Here is a 19,072-nt window from a genome sequence, read left to right as displayed (position 1 = left end):
TTACTTTTTCCCCGAACTTATATATCAAAAGGAATTATATAGGTATATAAAGAGAAAAAAACATATGTTGTAAAATAATATCATCTTTATTGTACAATGTTCTCCCATCACAAATAGCACCAAAAAATAAAATATACATATATAAGAATCAAAGTATATCAGATAAAAAGGAAACCGAAACCATGAAAATAATATCTCTTGCATAGAGAGTTGTGTTACAAAAGATTCGTTCCATTTTAATTTTATTTTATTATCAACGTAGTTGGCGAGCAATTTTAAAACAACGTTTCAATGTCTAGATATCTTTTGATAAATAATATGTAAGCATTGAAAATAGGACTAAATTCTACGCTCTATTGTAATAAAAGAACTCTGTTGGTCATGATTGTTAAATAAAATGATATTGCTTTGATAACAGTATAGTTTTCAAATATATCATCTTTTTAAATACATTTTATCCGTTCCGTTTCTATTTTCTATTTAATTGTCAATAAGGTTGTCATGATTGTTATATAGCAGAGTTAAGTGTAACAAGGATAAAGTGTACTAAAAATTATTGCTAGAAATATGTAGAAGGCATAGTTGTTTTAAGTACTTCTTTGAGCAATTATTATCATATAACTAATATCTAATAAAACTTCCATACAATTATAATACAAGTCTCGAATCAGAATTAAATAACGTAAAACAATATATCTAACTACATTTTGAACTTTCCCATAAAATCGATAATATCATATCACAATTCAGTTTAACAAGTTTCATTTTGTCATAAGAAACATAAATAAACTAAAATACTATTTAAAAACAATTGGCAACTTAAAATACAGTTCATATACATTTTAATAGATCAAATTTAAACCTAGATGGATTTGTTTTAAATAATTGATTGATTAATCTATGGCAAACATTTTTTAATCACCCTATTACTAACATTTAGATAGTATATCAAAATTACGAAAAAAACGCTAAAATAATTCTAGGAACTGAAAAATCTAAAGTGAAAATATGATAAGTACATTAACAAAAACATTAACTTACATTACGTGTGATCATTGTTGTAAGACACAGAAACTACATCACCACCAACATTTATAAGACATTGTCCCTAAAACAAAATAGAAATGTGGTCCTTATAGTGGGTAAAAATGTTTTTAAGATATGCAAATTCAAGGAACAATTAAATTTTCCTTGTGTCACGGACAGATCATTTCTGTGACATGTTATGAATATTTTATAATAGTTTAATTAGAATTTTCTTTACTTCACATTACGTAAAACGGTCGTCCGATTTTTAATCAGTCTCGAGTCACCCACATGACAATTAAAATCTTTATTAAAAAAAGTATTTTTTAAATATTCATTTCATTACACAAGAAAAAGAAAAAAGAAAAGGAAAAAAATAGATTCGTACTGTTTAGTTTTACATAAGCATAATATTTATTTATAGTATTTATATAAATTATGAGATAAGATTAAATTTAAATTAAATTATGAATTAAGATATAATAAGACCGTCCCTTCGCCTTGACCACTGCGCTACCTAGCCGGCTAAAATAGCTAAACCACTGAACAAATTTTTTATTCGGAGCAAAAATATCAAACTAGTTGGTTTATAAAAATAGATTATTGTTATTGATATAACATAATTTTTATATATAGCGTAGTTTTTGGTATCTTGTCATCAATACTTGTATATATTTCTTGTACAAAGAAGAAATATAATCCATCCATTTTAGATAATATCAAAAAAGATTTGATATATTTTATAGGCTCGTTTAAATGAATGTAATAAAAAAAAGATAAGTAGCTCATACTTCCCACTAATAGGAAGCTAATATAGTAAAAGATAAAATTTCAAAGGTCACAAAATACTGAAGCGTAGTAACATAAAATTGGTAAATAATTTTACGTCAAAATATAGAATTTTGTTGCTTGAAAGTTAATTTTTCTAATGTATCACGCGCATAAACTTTGTACTATCATAAAACCTTTTTTGGAAGTGCACTTCCAAACCAAACTAATAATGCTCTGAGGCTGTGACACATCTGTACACTCTTGAATATCATTATAAAAATGTAGCGGAAATATATATTATGAATACATATATTTACTTTCAAAGAAATTTTAATTCTGTCGTGACCGATTCAATATTGAAAAGAAAAACACTGTCTAAAAAAGTTCTAAATTGTAGTTGTTCTTTCATATTATATATCAAGCAATTGTATATAAATATTTTTAAAACAGCGCTACAACATCATAAATATTATGTACTTACACAATAAAAGTTTCACATTGTTTTAAAAATGATACAAACTAACAACCTCTTGCAGCAGAATTAATAATATAAATGGCTAAACTTTAGTCCCATTAACTATATATTATATAGAAGAACGATTTAATTTTGATGCTACATTCTAGAAAATAACCAAATGCATTGTTTTATTTATGTTTTAAGTAAAAAAACTACATTGAAATTTGTGAACAACAATTCAACTAAATTACTGTAGTTTGTATTTAGTTTGGACAAATATATGTTTAGTTTATAGTTTATATGCATTTATAATCTTAAAAAATAGTAGAATAAAAAATAAAAGTATCTGTCAAATGCTCAATATGTATAATTTCACATAAAAAATTATAAAGATAAATTATAATTTGAGACAGGAAGAGTATTATTTTAAAATAGATGAATGTTGATTAAAATTTCATTTAAAACAAGTGTAGTAGAATAATTGTAACATAATTGGTTTAATTAATAGACTACAAAACAATGCACTGCTATAATATATTCATTAAACTTTAGTATCATTTTATCAAAATGCAAAAGAATAATCCCTTCGGCCTTAATTTGTATTGAAAGTGATAATTTATTTAACACTAAATCAAAAAAAAGTATAATATTATATATATATATATATATATATATATATATATATATATATATATATATATATAACAAATGCATTATACTAACCTGATTTTTATGTAGACTGTGATTTAATACACATTCTGTCATAAAAAAAGCAACTAACGCATTACCTCCTAGAGCTGTCACATGAGACCTAACAATAGCTAAAACTTCAGTCACAAAACTATGTATAAATCCGCTAAGACCTCCCTCCTAAAACATGTAAAACGGTCAAAAACGCGTATATATTATATTATTTAAAAAGCGCACCTCTCGTATCGAAGTAGTTTCTCTAATAAAGAAGAAGTTTAAGTTGCCTAAATAATGTTCAATATTGGCCCCAGGAACATAACTCAAAGGTGTTATGTCCACCCCATGTCGACCTTTATTGCAAAGCTAAAAAATAATACATTTTTTAGACAAAAGTATTTCAAAAGTTAATAGAAATTTACATCTCCCGGCTTCAATGAAGCTGATTTTGTTTTCGATGGAGATCTATGTGTTCGAGACCTTAAACTTGAAGGATGTGATCTGATTATATGTTTTGGAGGACTTTCCTGTGGGTGATCCTCATCGAGATTGAATATTAATTCTTCATCTAGAGAGATTAAATCAAAAATATAAGGTAAGTAGTTCTTAATAATGTTTTTAAGATGTACCTTGTCTTCTTGGTTTTATAACATGCTTCTTAGATTTCTTTCCCAAGCCCAAAGCCATACCTAAAAAAAATATTGTGTCTGTACATAATTAAATCTACAAAGAAAATTATATACCTATGACATACAACTGAACTTCATCAGGTTCAGGTAGAGCAATCCGGAACTGTAAATCACATAAAGCACAAGGTACCATTCTTCTTAATTTAAAATAAACACTTTGTAGAATTCTTGTGAAGTGACTTTGCAGATTATATGGAGGTGTTAATTTTGCTCTATAAATTTGAGTAAACATTTGTAGGTTTTTCACTATTTCTAAGTCCCCTAAACCAGGCACCATTTCTGTATTGACAATATGAAAACCACTAGGTACTCTATCTTCAACTAACAATCTTACAACTTCGGCATCATCAGGATCATCCATCTAAAAATACATTTATAAAGAATATCATATTTGATGTTCCACATTGATTACCTCCAAAATATAACAATCTCTACTATCAAATGAATATGACAAATCCAAACTAGCCATTTCTTCATCAGATTCATCATCCGAGAAACACTTTAAATTCAAATTATCATCCTAAAAATTTATTTATATTTAACTGAAGGCATTCAGATAGAAATCTTGATTAAATTTACCTTGATTTGATATAGCTCTTTATTTTTCTTTACAGTTTCATGAAGTATATTCTGTAGTTCAGCTGCTCTCTTTTCATCTGATGCTTTATTAGTAACTAACATAGGTAAATCTGGTGTCGGAAGAGATGATACATACATTGCGGTACCAGCAGCTACACCAACAATCATTTTTTCTCCAACTGTTATGCGAATTTGTAAACCGAATATAGCATTCATTCCTTTTATTTTCAATTTATTGATTAGTAATCTGTGCAGTTCATATTCAAGAAATGGTAATCCATCGGATATCTCTTTGGCGATAGTTTCCCCTCGAAGATCTTTTAAATGACGCAAAACATGACCCTCAATGAAACATCCTTTTCCGACTGACGGTATAAAATCAGGAGGTTCTATAGTTGCAACTAAAACTTCTGGTACTCTTGCTTTGCTTCAAATAATTGTTACTATGAGTAGTGAAGTAAAATTATTACTGACTATTACTTACTGACATAATAAACATTTAGCAAATTTTGCTTTCATAGAAACATTTTTCCCATCAAATGGTAAATGAGTTAAGCTGCATATATTTTGAGGATGTTCTTTATGATATGGACTATCATATGAAAGTCTATACTGGTTATTCTAAAATTCTTAAAAATAAATATTGATTTCTTGCTAAAATATGATTAAACCTACAACAAATTTATCTCTTTCATGGCCAGTTTTTGGTACAAATTGCACATGTGACATATTTTCGTCATCACTAGCAAGACAAGCGAAATCTATTACAGCTGCAGTGCCACATGCGCTTAAAACACACACGTCCTCGCTGAAAAACAAAACAAATTTAAATAATCCATTTAAAAAATTGCTTCGAGCTGCCGTAGTATCTCAAGATTAAAAACGCCCCCTTTCTCCTCTATATTATGATTGCAAAATTCTATCAAGTTACAGCCACTTCTGATATTGGAGTTGGAACTCATAAAGTTCAGCTCTGTTCTCCCAGAAAAAAAATAATTACCATATACTTGTTGATTCAGTATAACCTAAGACAGCGTTGCAGTTTAAACTTCTCGCGTGTGACCTAATTTCCATTCTTATTTCAGACCACCAAGTATCTCTTGATTCTGGTTCTTCGACATTAGATATTCGTTCTAATAACTTCACAGATCGCGCATTGATTGATCCAGCTTAAAATAAACTAAATGTTAAGAAGCGACAAGGAAACAATTTTAAATTTTACCTATATTAACAATAAATCTTGATGGAAATTTAGACATTGTTAAAAACGGATATTCCAACATATCGAAATTGTCTTGGTTAAGCTGTCCTCTTCTAAAATAGTTTGCCCTCATTAAATAAGATGCCGTGTTACCAACAGATCTGTCACTTCCGGTCAAGCTATTTCCTGTGAAACCAGCAATACTTATAGCTATAGTTAAAACACACAGTTATAGGTGGTGCAATAACAGTATTATATCACACCTAATACCCAATATTTTAGAAACATATAAAGCAGGTGTATTTATTAGTTGTAAAATATTTTTTCCGTATTTGTATAATACACATTAGTTGAATGCTGTAGATCTAACAGCTATGTATATAAACATAAACAAACAGTCTAAAAAATATTTCGAGATTATAGATATCAAACAATATAATTATTACACCAAGTTATTTTCTTTTTGAAAATCAATGTTAATGGTTAAAATTTATATAATAAATACAACCAGAATGACATTAAAAACATATTTGCATTTCATGGTAAATTTAATATACTGAAACCTTTAAAAAATGGTCTATATATATTGGACCTCCTATTTCCGTATAAATCCAGGTGTCAAGGATATTAATCACAAATAAGATGGATGATATATCGATTTTATATATAGATATTTACATTAGTAATAATAAAAGTCTATCTTTAAGTTATAATAATAAAAATAATAACAATTGTGATTAGTAATTAAATGTTAACCTTGAGAACTGTTGCCGGATTAGTAGTGACATTAACCCAGGTGCCAAAAAGAACCATCTAAAAGGTCAAACATAGATTTATGAAACAAGGCAGCTGTTAATTTATGTGATGTTTGCGTGGTCTACAAATATTTAGTTAATTTTCTAAGAATTGTAATGGCTTGTTAAAAATTTTAAGAACTGACAATCTTTTCAACAGGATCTACAGTAGATTAATAACTGAAAAATCCCAATTTTCTTATAAGGGAAAATGTGTTAAATATTAATCATATTATAAAACCTTGAGTATTTGGATCAGTTAAAATATCAATAAATTAATACATATATCTTATCTATAATGAGTTTTTAATCAAAACAATATATCATGCAATACATTAAAGATGAAAAAGTCAAACACACGTCCAATTAGTAATATAATTGATCTATTATAACACGTTTATCTTTTATAATCGATATATTATTTCTCTCCGACTTTTGCGTTGAGTACTAAAATTTGTTAATTGATTATTTTATCTATTAACTTAAATACAATAAAATGATAAAAATAATACGTTCTTATTGCAACACCTTATATTTACATAATATAAAATAAAAAAATTCTTCTCGATATAAATACATATTTTAATTGGGAAAGGCACTAGCAATCTAAATTTTATACCGAATTGCCTGGAAAGTTCTCACAGATCCAAACAATTTTTAATGATACTATGATACCTATTAAATATAAATACACGTGAAGATAACATTATTTTAATCATCTAAAATATTAAATTATCCGTAATTTTTCAAAACTTTATTTTGTCCCAAAGTTTTTTAAAGAAATAAACTTTCCGAACAATCCAAAAACAAGGAGTATTAATCTAGTCTAAATGTGTATTCTAAGAGAAACATCAATATTTAGGTTTAACTTTCAATCAACATGTTTCAACATCTTCAGTTAACATGCATTTCATATCTGTAATTTCATATTATTTTAATTATTCTGGTACCATAAAAAGATACTTACTAATAGTATACCAATTAATTGTTTTTGCGCATGTTACTGTTTAACTTGTAGCAACGACGATGTTTACAGTTAAATAATTCAAATAAAAAAATAAATGAAGTGGTAGGTACACATAAACATCGAGAAGTAAAACGAAGCAAGCAAATACTCACTTTTTCTTAACAATCCTATGGTTAGAATTTAAAAATAGATAATTTAAAATAAATTGAAACTAAATCCACATGTGTACAAATCTGATAATCACATCTTCAAGACAAACTATATATATTCCAAATAATTCTTGGTGTAATTCATAAAGTAGTGTTATTTTTCAGATGAAATAGATTAGAAAAAAATGATTTACCTTTAGGTGTTATGCTCAGGTCGGAATCAGATGATCGTCTATGTAATGAGATCATATTGTTGGATTTCAAGGGAGAATGTGATGGAACTTTTACAACATCAGGGCTGATCTCATCCTTCTTTTCACTGTTTGGATCATGCTTATCTTGAGCCGGGAGATTATGGTGCCTGTTTGATGTTATGCATGCTATTTTAGTTTTGCTAAGAGCGGAATTGTCACCTAGATTGTCTATATTGCTAGGGGACTTTTGGACAATATCTGTTTGCAAAGGAGCTTGGGTTTGGATATTAACAAAATCTGTAGATGATAGCAATTCATTTGGCGTTTGGGTTTCAACATTTTTAATCAATTTGTTTTCATGTCTCAAATGGAACATTTTTGACAAAAACGTAGTGTGAGATTCTTTATCATTTTTAACTTGTTCATTTTTTCCATGTAGAAATTTAAACCTTTTCTTTCTAAGACTTTTTTCTTGTAAAGTTTCAATAGGTTTATTTAAATGATTATCAGACATGTAACATAAACCTTCTTTTTGAATTGAACAATCACACATAGACTTCAGAGAAGATAATGATGTAAAGGGCATACCCAAGACAGTATCTCTCTGTTTTTGAGACTTTTTACATACGTTAGAATTAAATTTTGAACCTATATGTTCATCAAAATTAAATTTGCCTTTATTATCAGTACAAGATTCAATGTTCGGTGAAGTTGGGGGTGTGTAAGTCCCAAGAATATTGAATTTTTCTAAAAGCATAGTTTGCATTGCAGTTTTTACCATTTTTTTTGGTTCAATATGAACGTTTTCTATGCTAACTGGTGCAATTACTTGGATATTATCAATTTCAGTTGATAAATTGATAAAAGGAATTTCAGTGGATGGAGTATTTTCATTGTTGATATTTGTTTCCTCAATAATATCAACTCTTGTACCAGTTGATAAGCTATTATCTTTACCCTCAGGTATATTAAGAACTTCTGTGTCAGTCTTAGATATATTTTGATTATATTTTTCAATAATTTGCTGTCCTTCTTTAACCAATTTAACAGATTGCAATTCCTCAAGTGGTTTTTCAATCTTTTTTACAGGTTTGTTACTGTCTGAGGTTGTAGTTAATTCTTCAACATTCGTTAGAGATTGACTATTATCTAAATTATCCAAACTGCTGAATGAAAATCCTCTTGTTGGAATAGAAGGTAGAGAGTATTGTTTATATAAATTTCCTCCAACAAGAGTCCTTTGAATTTGTTCAATATTATTTATGATGTTACTTATAGTATCTAGTTCTCGATTAGATCTCTCATATTCCTCATAATCTGAACCTGAACTACTAGAATCAGAACTAATATATGATTGTGTATCATCTGCTGCACTTGTATCTAACTCTACTTTATCTAATAGTGCCATAATAGGTTCAAGAGTATGTGTAGTATCATCTTCTTGACTAAATGTTTGATCTTCAAGGATACTACTTAAGCTACTTGTAGCTTGCATTACCGATCGTGCCAAAATCTCTGCCATCGCACTTGAATCACTAGCAGACCTCTGATATGGTCTTCTCTCACAGGTATTAACTGGACTACCCTCATCAGTTTCTTCACCAATGCTATCATTTATTTTTGCTTTTAGCGCTGTCATTTTTTTCGACAATGACTTTTGTGAATCTTTGAATTTTTGAAATCGTCGATGTATCACAGATTCACCCCGTCTGTCCTCTTGATTTAAAAGTACTTTTAATGAGTTGGGATTGTTTGAATTAAGGGAAGGGTTTGATAATGTTATGTTAAGAGAATCATCTGCGTAAAACTGCGATTTTAAATATTTTGATTTGCGCGTTAATGGTATATCAAGTGATGAAAAGGGTTTATAATAAGGTAGTAACCTATATAATTTAAGGGAAGGTAATTTGGGGTGCAAGCTAAAGCTATTCCCGTCACCAACAAAATTTAAGTAGTTTTCTATGTCCCTATATTAAAGAAAAGCCATTATGACGTTTTCCTTTGAAGGATGATACATTTTATAATCTATAACAACATAAGATATCAACTTACTCCTCTTTTGATTCAACTACAACATGATGAACATTAACAGCCCTCACAATATATACAGCAGTTCCAATCCCTCTTGCCACAATTCCTGATTCTCCTTCAAGATCAAAACATTGACGATACCCTATTACAGCATTAGCTCCTAAAGCTAAAGCTTTAACACCTTAAAATATAAATAAAGAAATAAGTGATTATATATGAAAAAAATTAAAAACCCACCAATTTTCCTTTGTAACTCCCCAGATAATTTAAAAAACAATGTTTGACGCGCCTCATTTGATGCCCGTGGTGTTCTGATTTTATCAATCCATTGATATTCTGGATCATCATCGACAATTAACTCCTCAACAAAACCATTTATTATCTTTGCTTGATAACCTACAGGTATTGATGTAGCTGAAATAAGATGAGTAATATTTAAAAGTACTTGTAAATAATGTTTTCATACAATAAAAGAAATGGACTCCACAGGAAGACTGACGGAATCTATTGAAGTCTGAAAATAGTTCAACTTTAACTGTAACATTAACTTCACCACGAATACCATGCATTGTATCATATACAGGTATCCACCCAGATATTTCATGGTGAAAATTACTGTCTCTCAGTTCCCCAACAACAGGTAGTAAAAGGGGATTTAAATTTAAGTAGACTTTTCCTATAGCATCATTTGCTGAATATGTATCATGATCCATAAGTCTTATTTGAAGAGGCTCATCTTGTAATTCAGAATCATCTACCTACAAAACCCCTATTTAAAAATCTATGTATACATCACATCAACATACATACTTCAAATCTATACCATTCTGAATTCCACTGAGGATGTAAAGTTCTTCGACATACCTCTGTTTTGTAAGTAGTATTACCTAATTTAATTTCAACATACGCATCTGTAGTGTCACTAGATCTATCCATAACAGGTAGATTTTTACCAGATATAATTTTTACCTTCACTTTTCCAGGCATTTTAAAAAAAATTCTGGTTCTTTACAATATAAAAAAAATGAAAATTCACTTAAAATCTAGGTTTTCAAATGTAAGAAGGCATATAACATACAAAAATGTAATTCTAGGTGTAATGTATAGAGTAACATTTCTAAAGCTATTAGAGTTTTCAGAAATGTAGTTATTTTTAGTTCACAGAAGAACGGTAATAAAATGAGGTTAGGAAATTTGTAGTGCAGATATTACAGAATCCTTTTTAGTCAAGTTTTCTTTCCAATATTTTAAAGTTAGGTATAGCTCTTACTTAATAGAGGACACCACTATCCTAGAAATATTCAATAAAAATATATACAGAAAAATTTATTCCATTTTGTTAACATGTGTAAGCATTAAACTGTATTGAGTCAAATGTGAATTAATATTTTCTTTTTTATATGTAAAAAATAGGAATGGATTCTATAAAATTTTTAGTGTCATATTTTGAAATTTCAGACGTCAAATAGAGAATTATGAATCATAATCATTTTATACAAAATGTATTAACTGTGTTGTCAAATCACTTCTGTGTTTAAGTCCGTGTTAATTATTTTTTGTTAGTTTCACTGTGACTGTATTTTTTTAAATTTATTGCAATATATGCTAGTGTATAATTAGGAAATATGTTGGAGATTTATATTAGAAATACTTCTGTCCTACTTAATTGAGCAAGAAATATCAATCGTTGATTATTTAGATACTTATTGCTAATATAGGCAACAATGCTACAGAATTGGTGACAGTATGCATTAGTCATCACCATGTTGCCGCACTTGCGCGCTAACTTTAAATAACCTCTCGAATGAGCCAATGACGTTCAAGAACACATTGCAGACCTGAATTGAATGATTTCTGTTTGGATGACTCATTTTGCTTCTCACTCCGCATACCATACATATGAGGATTTCTTTCGTGAATATGTTGTATACAAAAACTACGGACTTGTTTTCTAATTTGACGTGATATAGACGGTATATATCAGTGACTGTAAAATTTTTACGGAATAAAATGTTCTGTTTTTAAATTAAGTGTAGTGTTAAATATTTTTGTAGTGTTTTGTACCTTTAAGGTTTTTTTCTATTATGGTTCGTGGTTGTCATAAGGGTTCAATTATTTAAATAAATAGCACACATTTTCTGGTAAGATTTCCACATAACTTGTTTTAATTTTCAATTTGCTTTATTTGTGTTTTATAGAAAAATTGTTAATTGTATCATAGTACTCTAGATAACTTTAACACTCCATATAATTAATGTCATAGTGTTGCATTGGGACGGTTTATTATGCTTAATTAAAAAAGTGTCTGTAGATAAGAAGTGTGATATTTTCTTAACACTACTTAATTACTTTATAATGGTACAGATTAATACAATATCATGCACCTGTCTAGATATTACAGGTATAAATATAGATATGAGAATAATTGCTTGTATTGTTTTTTTAAATAAAATCAAATAATATATATATATATATATATATATATATATATATATATATATATATATATATATATATATATATATATATATATATATATATATTGTGTCATCGTGTATCCTTACCTGAGACGTTAAAGAATCATCAGTTAATTTTAAATATTTCTTCCTTGTGTTGTGTTAATACAATAAATGTTTTAGGTATCAAAAGTTAAATATTTTGAATTGATGTATTCGTAGAATATTAATGAATACATTATTTGTTTTATTTTTCAGAAATTACTATTTGTTAATGTGTCATACTATAATGACAATTTATTTGATATTACTCGCAGTAGTATATGTGTTAGTTTAAGTAATACTTTTTAGTTACCTTCTAGATGCTTTTCGGTTAGAATCGTTCTCTGTGATCTTAAAAGTAAATTGTGTTAGAAAATTTTGGAAATATGGAAGGTAGTATTCTTTTCCGTTTCGTTACGATATAGTTCTTAAAGTTAAAATTTTATAATTTGAATTAATGTTTAATTGAGGAAAATGAGTTTGTTTTATTCTGTAAACCGTCCTGTATATGAGAGCGTGGCTGTTGGCACTAACAACACCGTTTTTTTTTCTCCCGTAGCTCATCCCGATTTAGCCTGTGACGCCAATACCTCACGTCATCGAAATGTCGGTGTGCCTCGAGAGTAGTCGTCCGCGAAACGGATTAAAGTTACCTCTTAACAGAAGCTTCAGCGAGCCTGGTCCACCTACCCCGACACATAGCACACTTAGTCCTCCTAAAAGATTCAAACTGGAGCCTCAAAGCAGTATCAGCCTTCCGACTAGCCCTTGTGCGGAGTCAGCTACATTGCAACGCACATGGGTCATGAACAATCTGAAGACAATCGATTGTGATGGATTGAAAGCGAAACTAGAAGATCCAAGAGTGGCGAGGAATTTTGTTTTGATCGACTGTAGACCTTTTATGAGTTACAACATTAATCATATCGGCGGAGCGATCAACCTCAACTGTTCGGATAGATTCAACAGGCGACGATTACAGCAGGGTAAAGCCACCCTGGCCGATTTGGCAACAACGCGCGAGGGTAAGGATGTTTTGAAAAAGCGCGCTTTTAAGGAGGTCACAATCTATGACGAATCTACCAATGATAAAGATAAAATCACAGTGGGTCATCCATTGTTTTTGGTGCTTCTTACCTTGATTGAGGACCATAAAGAACCATCGTTACTTATAGGTGAGTTTTATTTTAATTCTATTATAACTTAATTTATGTTGGGTCTTTCCATAATAGTAAATATTTTTTAATATGTTGTCAGTAATAAGTCTAATCGACAGTTATAAGTTAAAAAAAAAGAACTTAATTATATATATTTAATTGTAACAAAAGGAACCATCTCGGCTATAGTGGAACTTTTGTTGTTATATTTGAGTCATAATATTTATTTACGTCTTTAGTGTCGCAGTCGCGGACTAAAAATATTTACGTAAATAGTAATGACACATCATAACCTAAAAAATATATCAATACAACTTTAATTTTATTCCAGAATTAATTTTTCTTTGACAAAAAGGTCTCTTTATATTTTTTTCACACCTGTCGTAAGGGGGACTGCTGCTAAATAATTAACAGACTCTTACGTCAGCGGCCGAATAAAAAAAAACGTGAGGCAATTTTCTCTTTGTGAATGTCGAAATAATGTTCGTTTTAATAACATTTGAGGGCTTGAAATTTATTTTTGCTTACAAACAAACGTTTTTTTTTCGACCTAGTATAAAAAGTAATGTTTATAAAACAATTTTATAATATAACAGTTGTGTAAGGTATGTAGTAGGATAGTAGACAACAGAAAGTCCTAATTAATTTGTGTTATAAAACACGTAACGTAGCCGTACATGTTTTTATTATTATTAGATAATATTTTCTCGAAGTTACTTATAAGACAACTAATGTTGATGATGAATCAATTATATTTAATGGGTACTTTGGTACTTACATTTCTATTTATTGTTATGTCGATACGTTTATATACGTTATGATCTACGTTAAACAATTTTTATTAAGAGTCACTGCATTATTAATTTTAATAAATTAGCATTGGAATTTGTGATTCACTATAGTTTCTTATATGCGCTCCATTTGTTTTATGATTTAGTTTCAAGATGACATACAATTACGTTGCATATAATGGCACTTGATTTGATTTGAATATTTTTTTTTGGTATGGGTATTTTCGATGATATAATACTATTTGTTTAAAATATTTAATACAATATTTAGTTCTCAGTAATTTCATTTTTTAAAATATCGGAACAAGAGTTGTTTTGAATCTACATTATATTTTATGTTTGTTTTTTAATACTTTTTAGTATTTGGCAAAATTAATGAATTATTTTTATTTTGGAAAACAAAATTCTATTAGAAACAAAAATGGTAGAATAGATGTGTTGTGTGTTGTGAGATAATATAATTAATAAATTTAAAAAATATGTATATACTTTTTGTTCTCTGTAATTTTATTTTCTCATCCATTTTTGTGATTCATGTTCATTACTCTAAGTCATAAAAACTATATATGACTTATGAATGTTATTGCATGAAAAATATATGATATGGTTTTAGTTAATATAGAGAATCAAATATAGTCATATAATTTGTTCTGTCATTATTTCTTCCTCAGATATAGAGTTTTTATTGCATATAGATTAATTTTCTGATTTATTTTGGTGACTTGCGCAATATTTCATATCCAGAATTTAGAAACAGAGGACAGGCAATACAGTAATATAATTTTTGTTTTGTTATATATATTTGCTTTTGTTTAATTTTTCAGTTTTATTTTTCAGATTCTAGTTTTTTATTAAATACACTTTAGTCCTTATTAAATTTAATGCATTATTTATAATTTGTGATTGATTTTTGTGGCTTATGAGTATTATCACAAAGGCGGTATCTTAATATAAACAAAAACAATATAATGATGTTTGTTATGGTAAATAAATAAATAGTTTTAATACGTGTAGAGAAATATAGAGTAAAATATAGTCATGGAATTTTTTCAGGGTTATTTTTTGTTGCATATAATTTCATTTTCTGAATCTATTTTTGTGATTCATACTTATTATTGCATATCCAGAATAATTAGAAAAGAAGAGGGAATATAATAATAAAACGCGTGGCAGTGTATTGAGAAAGTGAATTAAGAGGAATATCAACAATAAATTATTTTTTATGAATTTTGAACAGATTGCGTGTGTTATGTTATTATATATAGAAAGTGCAACAAAGTTACTAAAATAATTGCGTTATAAATCTTGCTCTCTTAGTATTGTATGACAAATATGTTTAGTTGGCTTATTTCAGCTTGAGTGATTAAGCACCTCTACCAAGAATATGATACAATACTGAAAAAGGCAAATAAACCAGACTAAACTGTTAATATTTATTTTAAGATACAATCATCATATACAACGTTTTTTCTGATATTACTGATTTATTTAGCTGGTTTTGGAATGTATATTAAGTGATTTAGATATTGTGATTAATATATTGTGCAAGATAGATAATATTGTTGAAAATTTAAGTAACATGAAACACTTTTCCCGTGTGTTCTACTAATACTCAAAAATTTTTGTTACATTTTATAAAATATTAATATAAATTATAATACGTATAAAACAATGAGATCAAAAAAAATGTTATTTTTTTTTGTAATATTAAAATATATATTTTGGATATTTATTTAAACTGTATATATTTATATAAACCAAACTAATTGATAATATTGCAATTTATGAAACCAATAAATAATATCGTCTCAACGTACTTCGTGTAGCAATTTAAACAATGACATAATTGCATCAATTACATTAATGTCATAGGTTTGTCATTATTGTTTACGGTATATATTTGTGTAATTGGAAACATGACACATATAAGCCTTGACCACATATTTTTCTTGATCAGCTACGTTAGGTTTGCTTAAATGAACGCCAAAGAAAAATCAACAATATTCAAATACTAACGAAAAGTGAACAAATATCAAATTCCACAATTTACGAATAATAAAGTCTTAAAAAAGGCTTATTACGTGTACCTAAAATAATAATTATATGTTGTTTCATCTTTTATTTGAATGGGCACAAAATGTGATTGAATCATAAACTAATTATTACTAGTACTGTTAGTGTAACTAAGTTAATCATTTTCTGTTTAGTCACTTTAAATTGAATCATTTAATTATAACGATGAAGAGAAAGAGATGAGAATGTAAGTTAGAAAAGCAGCTATATAGAAATATAGTCCAGTGGTGTTCATTAAAATAACTGCACAAAGTTATTCGTCAGTAATATTATAGGTAGCTTAACTTCATATTTTTATCACTTATCATTTTTATTAAATGAGAAACAAACTACTCTTATTTATTGGAATATTGATATTGATGTTTGTTAATTAGCAGGAAAACTGTTAAGTCTATTTAAAGGTCATAAAATAGTTTTTATCATTTTAAATCGGATGCTGTAATAATTAATTATATATTGGGATTTTGAGTAAGTTCGTTTTGTTTTATTAGGTTTATTACTTATAAATGTAGTGGTTACAAGCGGCGGTGGACAATGATTTCAGTTACTTATTTTTATGGATTTAAAAAAAATTAATCATTTTATTATATAATTGTTCATATATTACATATTTTTGAAAGTAACCTAAATTTGTGTAATTAAAATAGTTAATAATGTTAAACAATACATTAATAATAAAACAACAGTCATTTACGAGTGTTTTCAAGTGTAGCATTATTAAAAGGAGCTCAACAGATGATCCACCCTATATATTGTGTTATATATTTCGAAACATTCTTGTTTAAATCCAAACATAATTGAGCTCAAAGAATGGTATTCTTTTGATCTGATTACCATTATGAAATAACCAGTAGCTGATTTAATAAAACTGATTAATTTGTTGGTAGTATTGCCATTGACACACTTGTTTTAATATTATTCATAGTTAGTATCGCTACACCGAATTGACTCAATTGATTTTTCTGATTGTACTGCTTGGTTATATATCGATCTTCATGATGTATTATCCTTTCTGATTTAATCTTGGCACTTTCGTTTGTTTTTATTCAGATATGTGTATAATAAAATCCATTAGCATTAACACCACTGACAACAATATGTTGATATTGTCAATCACTTTTATCAATCAATAAATCAATAGCAAACAGGGATAGGCGAAAATAAAATCACATTTAATCTATAAAGATTTAATAGTATGTGTTGAACCTCTCTTCCCCCACTTTCATACAGATTAATTTCTTTTTGAGTGACTTTAGTGTCAACATCGCACTACCAAAAGTTGAGGAATGGGGAAGAGGATCTGATTTTTAACGGCTGCAATATAATTGTTTTATAATATTCTTGATTTCGGTACCATGTCCTTGCTATGCAGATTAAAATTTTCGTTGTTTATCATTAGTTCCAAATCGTCTTGATAATTATACGGACTATACGCTTATACGCTTATAAGATATGCATTGATGAGCGGTTGATATCAGGAGGTTTTGTTCAATTTATGATTCACACAATAATGTTAAAATATCAGACTATGAATGTGCGTGAAATTATCGGTACTATCAGTCGTTTCGATTGATTCGAACTCATGCTAACGCTCCGCCATAGGTTTCTGCAAGCAATCTGTCCTCTTCAGTTGTAGATTCAATCTTAGTCAGATCTTCAATTAAAAGAAGTTAATTAAGAGTATCCGTAAATGACACTTGTTCAACTCAAAATTTTGACGTTATTGGTAATGCTGAAACCTTTTTGTTTGTATATGAAGGAGATTTGCGCAAAATATATGCTGCCATGAATTATTACAATTATCATTAAATGCACACGTATGTCGAGTTCAAAAAAATGTTTGACGATACTGGAACGTAATGAAAGTGATTTTTAGCATCGATTCATAATTATTGACGAAACACGGATACATCACAGTACACCAGAGACAAATATCAGTGTTTTGGTGGGAAGCTCCGCCAAAAAAGATTAAGATTAAGACAATGCACCCGTGTAACAAAGCTTCATGTGCTAGTATGCGAGTTGCTTCTGCGTCGACTCTATTCGACACTTTTAGTAGCCAGTGATTTTTTTCGGATTTATACCACTGTATGGCGATTCTGTTAAGAAAATACATATTTTATATTAAAACTGTTTTTTTTTTCGTTGTGAATGCGTATATCTGTATGGAGATATAATGTATAGGAACATAGGTGGGTTGGCAAGATCAAATAAGGAGAAAAAATTGCACCAGTATATTTGTAGACTACCTAAGTAATGTATTTCAACCATTCTTGGAGTCTGGTCAGAAACATACAACCAAGGTAAAAGAACAGCTTAAAGAGATGTTAAGAGAAACAAAAACTCTCAAGGAAGGAAAAGCACCATGTTATGATCTTACTGAAGCAACTCTCTTGAAACATCTACCATACAAGGGAATCATGAGCCTAATCAAAATATTCAATGTCTGGTTCAGGCTCGAACATTTCCCAGGACAATGGAAAATTGCCAAAGTCGTCATGGTGGCCAGACCAGGCAAACCGCCCCAGAATAGGACCTCGTATAGACATATAAGCTTCCTACCAGTAAATGTAAGCTAATAAAAAAAATAAAACTAATAAAACAGTTTAGAAGATAGACAACACAGTGGCTTATTGTTATGAAACATTACCATCGCGCAGAACAGGGAAGGGAAAATGGGTATATTTGTATAATAAAATTTTAACTAAAACAGGTAAAAACTTTATCTGGTCATCGTCGGTAAGAATATGGGCGATGCTCATTTTTGGAATATATATGTATTATACTGTAATATTCCATGCAGTATTATTTTTCCGTATATGGCTGTCAATGTTTACGTATGTAGATCTCGTATGCAATATTTAATATGAGTCATACATGATTTATTTACAAGTATAATTAAACGTCGATAATTAAATTTTTATAATATGCCACGAGTCGTATTGAAGGCTATGGCAAGTGCAAAATCCGAAATAATTAAATTTAAAATGAATGGATAATTGATTTCG

General features: G+C 28.6%; 2 protein-coding genes across 6 annotated transcripts in view; one reads left to right on the top strand and one right to left on the bottom strand.

Annotated features, from left to right (window-relative positions):
* Nucleotides 1–67: 67 nt before the first annotated feature.
* LOC143197608 (C2 domain-containing protein 5) lies at nucleotides 68–10,726 on the bottom strand. 3 transcript variants are annotated; one of them, XM_076406154.1, is made up of 19 exons: nucleotides 10,624–10,726; nucleotides 10,356–10,551; nucleotides 10,012–10,303; nucleotides 9,783–9,959; nucleotides 9,567–9,726; nucleotides 7,515–9,481; nucleotides 5,432–5,596; nucleotides 5,210–5,378; nucleotides 4,885–5,017; nucleotides 4,694–4,830; nucleotides 4,210–4,636; nucleotides 4,043–4,150; nucleotides 3,685–3,991; nucleotides 3,571–3,630; nucleotides 3,364–3,509; nucleotides 3,182–3,307; nucleotides 2,978–3,124; nucleotides 1,042–1,108; nucleotides 68–986 (listed from the first exon to the last, which is right to left on the bottom strand). In XM_076406154.1, exons 2-18 carry the CDS (start codon nucleotides 10,530–10,532, stop codon nucleotides 1,043–1,045), a joined length of 4,764 nt encoding a protein of 1,587 aa, XP_076262269.1. In that variant the 5' UTR covers nucleotides 10,533–10,551; nucleotides 10,624–10,726; the 3' UTR covers nucleotides 68–986; nucleotide 1,042. The 3 variants fall into 3 exon arrangements, with proteins under 3 accessions (XP_076262269.1, XP_076262271.1, XP_076262270.1); XM_076406156.1 differs by having other exon boundaries at nucleotides 7,515–7,681; XM_076406155.1 differs by having other exon boundaries at nucleotides 7,515–7,681; nucleotides 10,356–10,676.
* Nucleotides 10,727–11,372: 646 nt separating this feature from the next.
* Nucleotides 11,373–19,072, top strand: part of puc (dual specificity phosphatase puckered) — a 48,840-nt gene continuing 41,140 nt past the window's right edge. For 2 of the 3 annotated variants that reach the window (XM_076406182.1, XM_076406180.1), the window contains exons 1-2: nucleotides 11,373–11,686; nucleotides 12,603–13,218. In XM_076406182.1, coding sequence (XP_076262297.1) covers nucleotides 12,648–13,218 — 571 coding nt within the window. In that variant the 5' untranslated portion in view covers nucleotides 11,373–11,686; nucleotides 12,603–12,647. Of the gene's footprint in view, nucleotides 11,687–12,312; nucleotides 12,437–12,602; nucleotides 13,219–19,072 lie in introns of those variants that run through there. The other variant, XM_076406181.1, reaches the window with a different exon arrangement.

Source organism: Rhynchophorus ferrugineus, unplaced genomic scaffold (genome assembly GCF_030347505.1).
Source record: "Rhynchophorus ferrugineus isolate W39M unplaced genomic scaffold, kcgeb_rfMv2 rfM5, whole genome shotgun sequence".
Lineage (NCBI taxonomy): Eukaryota > Metazoa > Arthropoda > Insecta > Coleoptera > Curculionidae > Rhynchophorus > Rhynchophorus ferrugineus.
The sequence above is the reverse complement of the archived record's forward strand: the minus strand, read 5'-3'. Positions and strand labels throughout refer to the sequence as shown.

Coding starts and splice junctions, on each gene's coding strand:
- LOC143197608 (XM_076406154.1), bottom strand. CDS start 10,532: ATGCCTGGAAAAGTGAAGGTAAAAATTATATCTGGTAAAAATCTACCT. Junction 4,637..4,693: donor GCTAAATGTTTATTATGTCA/GTAAGTAATAGT, acceptor AATTATTTGAAG/CAAAGCAAGAGTACCAGAAG. Junction 1,109..2,977: donor ACAGTCTACATAAAAATCAG/GTTAGTATAATG, acceptor ATTTTGTTTTAG/GGACAATGTCTTATAAATGT.